Source organism: Colius striatus, chromosome 1, assembly GCF_028858725.1.
Source record: "Colius striatus isolate bColStr4 chromosome 1, bColStr4.1.hap1, whole genome shotgun sequence".
NCBI lineage: Eukaryota > Metazoa > Chordata > Aves > Coliiformes > Coliidae > Colius > Colius striatus.
Genome location: NC_084759.1, coordinates 90,866,929 through 90,877,264, shown reverse-complemented (window position 1 = coordinate 90,877,264; position 10,336 = coordinate 90,866,929). Strand labels below are relative to the sequence as shown.

Genomic DNA, 10,336 nt, shown 5'->3' with positions numbered 1-10,336 from the left:
GTCTTAGGGAGGGGGTCTCAGATAAAATCTTAACTGTGCCTGGGACGTCTTGAGGGTGTTCAGATAACCCAGCAAGACCACGAAAAGAAACCTGAGAACAGTACAAACAGAGGGATGCGCCACGACAAAGACTGTACCTAATGACCCTGGCCTCACGGCACCCTCCGCAGCGGCGGGCGGGGCGGGGCGGTGGGGGCGGAGCCTCACGGCCGAGGCCCCGCCGCCGGGAGGGCCCGGAGCTGTCCCAGCGTTCAGCATCAAGATGGCGGCTCCGTCAGTGCTGGGCTGCGGCCGGGCGGTGACCCGCAAGGTAACGGGTGGGGTGGGTGGAAAGCAGGCCTACTCCCGCACGGTTGCGCGGCTCGTTTCAGTTGCAATGTACCCAGACGGTCACCTCCTTTTCCCCTCTGGGCCCGTTGTGCAGGTATCCTCCGCTTTATCATCACCTGCGCAACGGGCCCGGGGGTGGGAGGAGGTGCGCATGCGCGCAGCAGATGGCATGACAGGGGTCACGGTTCTCCAACCCCCCGAACCTCGCTTTTTGCCCCGTTTTGTTGATTTATTTTATACTGTGCCTTGCAGATGTTGCGGCTGGAGGCCCAGGGGTTGGGAGGAGCGGCTACATCCGCGGCGCTTTGTACCAAGCCGACAGGATCCGGCACGCCACCACCAGCGAGTAAGACGTTTGTTTTGTCCCGTTTGGGTGGTGTGTAAATAAACGCAAATGGGCATAGAGCTGCTCGTAGGAGAGCCTTCTTTTCTGTTGCTGTACCAACAGGGTAGCTAAATGCCTTCCCCTCTAGCCTTCCAGCCTCGAGGAGGTTTCTGTGGCACTTGGGCCAAAGAAGTTGGACTGGGGAGAGCCCATCTGAAGTTTAAACCCTTCCACATGTCATAGAATCATAGAGTGGAAGGGACCTCTAAAGATCATCTAGTACAACCCCCTGCTAAATAAGATTTACCTAGATCAGATCACACAGAAACATGTCCAGGTGGGTTTTGAAAACCTCCAGAGAAGGAGACTCCAAACCCTCCCTGGACAGGCTGTGCCAGGGCTCTCTTCACCTTTACAGGAAAGAAGTTTTTCCTTGTGTTTAAGTAGAGCTTCTTGTGTTCCAGCCCTAGTGTTAACACTGGACATTAAATAAGCAGGAAGAGCTTAAGAATGCTCATTGGCCACATCTCTGAACAGCTAAGAAAGTGAAAGGTCATCACCATGTAAACAAGGATTTCTGTTTGAACATACCGAGTAGTAAGAAAACTAGAAGTAAGGGTCCGGTAGCAATGGGTTCATGTGGGATATATTTATGTTCATAGACCATGCTACAAGCTTTATGCTTCTTACTTGCTTACCTTCACTTTAATATGTTACCTGCTGTGATGATAGCTCTCCTTAAGCCTGGTCAAGCTTTACTTTTTTCTTAATATAAGCAAGCTTTGCAAGTTGCCTGAAATTTGATGGAAATGAGTGAATCAGGTTACTTTTTTAATGCAGAGCAAAATCTGTTTTTGAACTTCAGATGTTCCCCCTTGTCTTTTGAAATGTTTGGATTATGAGGGTGAAAAAGCATCTCATTTTACAGAAGAAGATAAAGACTTGCAAAATCCAAATACCTGCTCCAGGCAACAGTGTCAAGAAGCTGCAGAAAACTACTGTGGCCCAATTGTGTTAAACGTAGTAATAATGCTTCTTGCCCTATAGGTTTCCAAGCAAGGTAATACATGGACCTAGATTTGGATGCTGCAGTGCATTTGACATTGAGATGTATTTAAACCCCTTTTATCCCTGACCAAAGTCAAAACATAAATAAAAATTCCAAAGAGGGATTTTGTGCAAAATTCTACTTGTAAATAAAGGCTCACTGACTCAATGAGTGGGATTCCCATCCCAAATTAGAGGTCCAGGTGCTTAAATAGCAAAGCTCGATGGGACCATATGTAGGAGCGATCAGGCTTGTTGACAGCTGTTGAAAAGATCACTGAGAGAGGAGTTGAATGCAGGCTTCTGGCTTCTAATGTAAGCTTCTGAAATGCCAAGGCAAATAAATACTTGTTTGTTTCGTTAAGAAAGCCTTTGCTACATAGATTAATATAAAGTCAATTGAACAACAAATGGCTTTTAGTCATCATTTGGGGGTGGTTTTTTTGCATTATTTTAAGCATATCTGTGATGTACTTTAGCATCAGTTTCTAGATTCATTGTCCCGCAGCTCTTGATGCCAGAATGTGTCTGGGGACCTCTTAGGCCACTTCTTTCATTCAGCTGCTTCCCCTGCAAATGGCTACAGTTTAGGTGTGTAGGATGCAGCAGTCTTCCTCAGGTTCTAGCTGGAGCACAGTGTGCAGTTTTCCTTTGATAAAATGGTCCCATTTACTCGCAGAGTCAGTGGTGGGGAGTAGACCCATAATTTCTGCACACTGCCGTCCCACGCGCAAATGTGCTCTAAACGTGTCATGATAACGGCGCTGCTGTTACAGACAACAGTTAGAGCGCATCTAGGAATGATGTTCTTATTACTGACTTGGATGTGTTGTACTTTTGGCAAAACAATGCAAGTATAGGTCAGGTGGTACAAAGTTTGAAGTGCCCCAATTAAAGTGTCTGTACCAGTTGCATTAAACTGCAGGACTAAAAGCTGAAACGTGTATCTTTTTCACTTATCCAAGTATTAGTCTCTTTAAAAGTGTTTTTCCAGTCATGTTAATGGTCAAGTTGAATGTTACCTGCCTTCTTGATTTCTTAGGATGCCTTAACATGAATACTTCTTCAACTTCTGCTCAGCTTTCACTTTTCTGTCATCCCTTTGGGCATTCTTGTGTTAGTTTGACCTTCCTTAACACTTCTTTGATGAGCTCTTCAATCCTGAACGATGTTTCCTCGTGTATTAGTTTCCACAGGCTGCTGCTGCTGGGCTGTGTCAGTATGCGCAGGGACTCAGGCTTATTTCAAAGGTGGCTGCTCATCCTCCTGCTTCTCCCTGCCTTCCCTCCCTGCCCTGCACCTTCCATCTGGCAGAGAGAAGTATGTGTCCAAAATGATTCAAAACTATTACCTCTATAGTAAACTGATACTTTGTTTGCTTATACTTATGTTAAGAACTCTGTTTTTCTTTCTCAATTACTTTGCTTTTGATTTCGTGTATCAATCTCTTCTGTGATATTTTCATGTGGACATTGCTAAAGGCTTGCTTCTGTTCATAACTAAGTCTAGTAACTCCTTGGATCATACAAGGTGTGACTGTAAAGTACTAGGAAAGGGGATAACTGCATCTAGTTTATGGTCTTGCAAAGCAGATATGGGTTGACAAACTGTGCAGGTAAATCTGCACAATGGACCAGAAATCCATGAGTTACACTGCTGGTTGGAAGTGATATAACTCAAAATGGAGCTGGCTTTGCTATAGCAAATTTCAGCAGTGTTGTGTCTTCGTCATGTGCTCCCAATCCGCTTTGTCCCCCTGTTTTTCTGTAACCACAACAGTATTTGCTGTTGATCAATGTCTTGAGGGCATCATTGTCACAAGCATACAAGGGATATTTGGTACTGTCTGAAAAGGTCTGAAAGCTGCTGCCTTGCCTTCAGTTGTTGGCTCTTTGTCTGGAGAATTTAGCCTAATGAAGGTATCCATGAGGGAGAAGAAATAAAGGCAGGCTTAACGTGAAACATTAGGACATTTTCTAAGACTTTATTTTTACAAAGAGATCTCAAACCAGAAATAGGAAATGGAGACAGTGAATACTGGAGGAGATAAGGCCTTGGGGAAATAACGTTAAACTCTGTTAAACACAATTCAACTTGTCAAATGGATGCATGAACAAGTAATACTTTCATGTATGGCCTCAGGTGCCTCGTACTCCACTGCTTTGTCTCTTGGGAGTCATCCCTTCCTACTGCTTTAACGATAACTTGCAAGAGGCTGGCTTTTGCTATGTCTGTTTACTGTGTCTTCTGCTTCACCAGCTCGTTCATAGGCAAATATTATCTCTGTAGCAGCATATTGAAAAGCTCAGTATCTTAATGTTTATCTGAGATTGGAAGGTGTCTGTAAACCATTTTAAGTGGTGTAGAATTGCAGCACAGAGAAAAAACAGCTCTTGAGAGGAGCTTGGCAAAGCAAGGAGCTAAAGGCATTATCAAGAGTTTGAGCATCGCAGCAGCAAAAACTGTTGAGTGCTAATTAGAACTCTGGTTTCTTAAAATATCTGAAAGCTTTCTGCTTCATAATGCCTGTATTTAGTGTAGTAACTTCTCTCAATTTGCTTTTTGTACTAGATTTTCTCAGCTAAAATTGTATGACTAAGATAACTTACTAACAGCAGTGTTGGATATAATGATGATAATCCTCTTTATGCCATTTCCTAGATGTAGTGTCACCACAGGGAAGCACCAAGCTGCTAGCCATCAAGGCACCACTTGAATTTCCTAAAATGTTGTCTTCTAGCTCTCTCCTAGCATCAGCAAACAAAGGTGAGAGCATATCTAGTACTAACCTCGAGGAAGCTTCAAAACCTTCTACTGAAGACAAGAGGGTGTTCATGTCAAGGAAAACTGTGGTTGCATTTCCTCAGCGAGCAGCTGTTTCTTCCCTTGAGGAGGAAAACCTTACTAAACCTGCAAGAGAAGGAAGCTTGAGGAAAGAGCTGGTTGAGGAGGAAACTTCATCCAGCTCAGATTCAGATTCTAGCTCAGATTCTGAGGAAGAAAGTGACAATGATGATTCAGAAGTTGCTGCGAAGACCAAAGTTGAGTTTCCTAGACGAGATTTCATCTTTTCGGGGGACATAGCAGTAAAGGCAGCAATGCTAGCCAAAGAGAATTTGTCCCAGAAATCCCACAAAGAATACATAGCTAAGAAGCAGCCGTGGAAAACAGAAACTGATGTGTCTGCTATCAAACAGGCCACGTTTTCTAAAACGTCAGTCAGCCATGAAACATCAAAATCCAAAGCAAGAGACCCCAAAGTAAAATCAACTCCAAAAGAAGCAGGTCAGCAGAAGCTGGTCTTAAAACCACGTGTGGTTGAAAGCCAAGACCTGACTGATATCACTCGTAAATCTAAATATTTGGAGGAAAAGTCCATTGGAACCCAAGTAGCAGCTATTCAGCTGAAAGCTTCATCACTGACTCAGGAAGACAAAAAGCAAAAACTGGTGTCCAGAGAAGAAAAAAAGGTGAAAACACAGGAGCCAGAAGCAGGAGTAACATCTCCTGAACTAGAAGAGACTTCTGAAAGCACAATGTTGGTGATGAGTACCACAGCAAAGGAGGAGACCATTCAGGAAGCAGGAGTCCAGACTGGAGAGAAAAGCACAATAGAGGGTACAACTTTAAATTGTTTGAACTGTATAGATTCATCTGGGCTAGGGTTTAACGTTTTTTAAAGGGCTTCCAAATCTTCATGATTCTCTGGTATTTATACTGAAGCTAACTGTATAGCAGTGTCTTTCTGGAAGATAATTTCTTGTTCATTGCTAATTGTTATAAGTGCTTAGTAGTACTCAGTTTCCACTTACGCTGTAAAAGGAAGTCATCTTCATTTTGCTGTATTTATAGTTTCACAAATGAGTTACTTATAAAATGAAACCAAGATTTGTCTCCATCGTGAGCAAAATCATGGGTTTCATATGACAAAACTTGTTTCCTCTCTTGTCTTTTCTTGGAAGCATTTGGTAGCTGCCATTCTCTAATGGCAAATCTAATGACATCTGATTTTTGCTTAAATCCTGAGTCTTTCTTTTTAAAAAACCCGGATTTCAGTAGAATTCAAGAAGTCATAGTGTATTGCCAGAAGCAGGTATCGATTCTGAGACTGGAGGGTTGTATGCGAGTGACATTGAAGTAGCACTGAGTTGACCTTACAGCCCAGTTGTTTTTGTAGTGAGTCATTGTGAGGAGACAGTGATATGTTTCACGAAAGAGCATCACACATCATATAACCATCCTACCTAGCTATACTTCCCTGTCTAACTTACCCTTTTATTTACTACCAGTCCTGTTGACTTACCAACTGATCTCATTCTGTGTATTTTAATGGGAAATGCCCTTCTGTCCTGATCTGTGGTGGCTTATCATTCTTGCCTTTCAACTTAGGCAGCATACTATTCCTAAGACCCCCCCTTTCTGGTTGCTGCTTAGAATTAAATAGTTGCCTACTTGGAAGTGAAAGCAGCATAATTGTAAAGCTGCTCAGATGTTATCTTTCAAGTGATATCCTTGCAGAAAAGCTCAGGGGATCCAGGTGTACAGCAAGTTGAACATGAGCCCTTGCACCAAAGATCACCAATGGTAACCTGTGCTGTATTAGGAGTGTTGCAAGCAGGCTGAGGGAGGGAGGTGATCCTTCCCTGGTTAGCATGCATCTGAAGGGCCATGTTCAATTCTGAGCTCCCCAGTACAAGAGAGATGTGGAGTTATGGGAAACAGTCCAGCAAATTGCCAAGGTGATGAAGGAACTGGAGCATCTGTCCTGGAGGGAAGGGCTGAGAGAACTGCGAATGTGCAACACAGAGAAGAGAAGGCTTGAGGGGAGGGAGATCTCATCGGTGTATATAAATATCTGAAGGGACAGTGCAAAGAAAACAGAGGTAAGACTCTTTCACTGGTACACAGTGATGGGAGAAGAAGCAGTGGGGATGAACTGAAACAGTGAAAGTGATGGAGCACTGGCACAGGTTGCGCAAAGACGTAGTGGAGTATCCATCCTTGGAGACATTCAAAAGCTGCCTGGACATAGTCCTGGGCAGCCTAGTCTAGCTGACCCTGCTTTATCTTTTGGGATTAGACCAGATGACCTCCAGAGGTGCCTTACAACCTCAACTATTCTGTGACTCTGAGGTGTCTTAACTAGGTTAAGTGACAAAAAAATTGATTTTGCACATCAGTTTCCAGGTTAAAGTGCTGAGTAAAAGACCTGCCGTCTGTTACAAGGGGTTAGTCAGCTCGTAATTTGATTTAAAGTTGGAAGCTGAGCTTATCTTCTTCCTTGACTGCAACTCAGATGGTAAAATGCAGCACTGTTTGCAAGTGACATTTTCATTTACTCTTTTCTCCTTCCAGTCAGCAACAGAAACTTTCTTCAAAAAAATTAATAAACAAACTGGGAAAGGCTATTTGTATTTATCTACAGGTGATGCTTTTCTCCTTCTAGATGCCCAAGCATTATTTTCACATTGAGGCTGATATGAAGACCCTAAAAATTAGTTCAATTGACTTCAAGTATGAGACGGAGAACTTGGTCTTAAAATGTGCTAATTATTCAAGGTGAAGATTATGACATGTCTATGCAACAGCCTCCTATGCTCTGATGCTGTACATCCAGAATGAGATTAAGCCCGTGTGACAAACGTTTCCTGCAGATCTGTGCCGATGGGGCAACAGTACTACTGTGCCTCACCCATCATCATCATCACCACACCAGCAAAACTTTTGTATAGGACTAGACTTTGCTGAAAGCAGCATTTTTGCTGTTGAGTTCCCTTTGCGCTGTAGAGGTGGTAAGGCTGTGGCAGCAGGAAAGTTTCTATTGGGTACCTGCTAGAGGACTCTGCTGCAGTGGCTGTAGGAGAGGTGAGAGTTAGTACAGGCAAGTTCACACACATTCACTGCTGATGTAATGTCTTTAGGTGCCAGCAGGTAGCAAAAAGCCAAACCTAGCTGCATTCAACAGCATCACTGCTAACTGCGGGGATATCTTTTTCTTTCTTCTTTTTGAGGCTTTCTTTGAGAACAGCTACTACTTTTCCACATTTAATGTTCATGGTTAATGATACCTTCTGTAATCCATACTTCTGTCTCGTTCCCATGTTCTTTTGCTCATCTGCAAAGTCTGCAGCAGGCACACTGAAGATGTAAAAGCAATTTTTCTCATTACAAACCGGGATGTTAAGGTGACATCATCCACTTTGTAGAGCGGGCATGGTAAGCAGTCAGCAAAAACTGCTTGCTTAAACCACTAAGTAAGTAGCAAAATAGTAGCAAATATAAGGTAACTCAAATATAGCTCTGATTCATTTTGGAAGAACATCCTGTGAAATGCCTGCTCTTTAAGAGAGAAAGCATAGATGAAGTCTGAAGTGTGGAGAGAATGAATTCAGGGATAAATTTTTCATTCAAGATGCCAAGTACAGTGTATTTGGGCAGGAAAAATGAGATTCCATCTGCTTTTCTTCCTGAGCATCTGCCTCTTAATTTGGAACAACTGTCTCTTGCAGGTTGAACTGTACACTTGCCTACGCTGGCCTGTTCTTGGGGCTATTTGCAGCAAAGACTGCATCATCTGGCTTTTATATCTGTGGCGTTGTCTCCTATGAGCTGTCTCAGTAGGAACTGGGCAGAAGGCACAGGGGTATTTCCTTTCATCGGTTGTGCATGGTGTTTTGCTGAAACCATGGCTTAATACGCTGCACTTTATAAGCAAGTCTCGCTAAATGTTACAGATACATGCTCTTAAACTGATTACATTGCAATAGTTCTGTCATGATCAAAAGGAGATTCTGGTGTTCAGTTGCTCGAGTTCTTGTATTTTTATTGTAGACGCTTGTGTTGCAAAAAGAAGCTTAATATGATCTCACCTAATCCACTACATACAAATCTGTATGACAGAGCTTTTCACTATATTATGCTTATGTCTTTGCCATTGTTAAAACTCCAGGTATAGGAGAATAAATTAATATTGGGAGTAAAGTTTTATTTCTTGCAATTTCCTTGGTTGTAAAAGTCTGCCCATAACGGGAACATTTTATGTAAATGGCACTGCCTAAGTCTACGTAATGTTCTAAAAGTGTAAGAATTCATGTTGGCTTAAACATGAAGTGAAGGGGGTTCTGAATAACTTTATTAGGTTGTTCTTTTATTAAGAAGAGATTTAGAAGAGTTTAGAAGATTACGTTTAGAAGCAAGGAAATTTACATCAAAGGCCTTTGATTTATTACTGTTCAGGATAACCACATTTGAAACTAAACTGTGGAGATCTCAGTGATTCCATCACTTCTCCCCATGGAAAAAAATCAATCTGTAAAATAGTTTTAATAGCTGTGTCTCATGGTCTGACATGATGATACATCATTTGTACTGCTCCTTTGCCTCTCCTGGCTCGCAAAGAATGTCACCTACTGTTCTGGCTGGAGTGAAAACCCAGGCAACTATGATAAAGACGGGAAATGCAGACATATGTCTTGAAAATATAGATGAAGTGTTCTGCCCTATCCACCCCCCAGCATTAGGTGGTAGTTTGGATTTTAAAACCAGTGCTGTATTAAATGACTTGTACTGATTCCTGTTCCCCTACTGCATAATAATATTCTGCTTTATGACCAGGCAAGGTACCAGCAGAACTTAGTACATTTACCCTTTTGTTATAGCTGCTGAGTTCCGTTTATTTTTTTTAATGTTGACAGGATGAGGGATCTGAAAGTATGTGAAGGCTGGCTTGGTAAATAAAAATATTGTCCTCTGGTGTGGCATCCTTAGATTCACCAGTTACTGTTTGTTTTCACAGAGACCAGAGCAACTGGTGAGCCTGCTCCTGAAGAATTCGATAACTCCACCTACAAGAACCTTCAGCATCATGAATATAACATTTATACCTTTGTCGATTCTCTTGCTGTTCTTTCAAAATTCAGGCAACCTCAGCCATCTTCTGGAAGACCATCACCAAGGCACTGAAAGAACCCCATTTAAAACAAATGCCCAGGCAGAATCATAGATTGTCCTTTTTAGCACTGTTGCTTCATCTGTATTATAAATCAGATAATAAATAATTCATAAATGCGTGATAACTTGTGATTTTGAATGGTAGTTCTTGGTTGGTGGGATCCCTCACTTCTTGACTTCAGTGGAGGAGCCGCAAATGAATCATTAATGAATCAAAACAGCTTTTCTACCTCTCAGAGTGTTTTACTTGGTGATACTGTAAAAAAGTCCTGACTTTTCAGCATCTCCAAGTTTTAGAAACTGACCTTTCTTTCAGTACTGTGTCAAAGAACTTAGCAGCCCTCGTGCATGCCTCTGTTCTGTAAGTGCCGTGTTTTTAACGGATATTGTTATCACTGTAATGCAGTGGGCTGGTCTCCTTGCACACAAACATGCTCCCAGCTCTGAAGAGGTTATGTTTACTCTGGATTTGAAGTTAAAGTCATTGGCTAGAAACAGCATAAGAAGTATTTGTCTCCTGTGGCAAGAGTGCATGTTTTGTGTTAGTAGAGGAATGTAAGTTTATGCAAAACCTCTACTGTTGTAAAGGGAGAACACACAACTTTATTTCATCTTCTCTTGGGGGATTCTAGCATCCAGGTTCTGCAGTAATTGAAATAATCTAAAATTTAAGAACATCTCAGC

The 10,336-nt window shown here is 42.3% G+C and overlaps 1 protein-coding gene across 3 annotated transcripts; it reads left to right on the top strand.

Annotated features, from left to right (window-relative positions):
• Nucleotides 1-231: 231 nt before the first annotated feature.
• On the top strand, nt 232-9,777 carry NDUFV3 (NADH:ubiquinone oxidoreductase subunit V3). 3 transcript variants are annotated; one of them, XM_062000736.1, is made up of 4 exons: nt 232-310; nt 583-676; nt 4,364-5,320; nt 9,498-9,777. In XM_062000736.1, exons 1-4 carry the CDS (start codon nt 263-265, stop codon nt 9,662-9,664), a joined length of 1,266 nt encoding a protein of 421 aa, XP_061856720.1. In that variant the 5' UTR covers nt 232-262; the 3' UTR covers nt 9,665-9,777. The 3 variants fall into 3 exon arrangements, with proteins under 3 accessions (XP_061856720.1, XP_061856727.1, XP_061856714.1); XM_062000730.1 differs by lacking the exon at nt 232-310 and adding an exon at nt 320-424; XM_062000743.1 differs by lacking the exon at nt 4,364-5,320.
• The last annotated feature ends 559 nt before the right edge of the window (nt 9,778-10,336 follow it).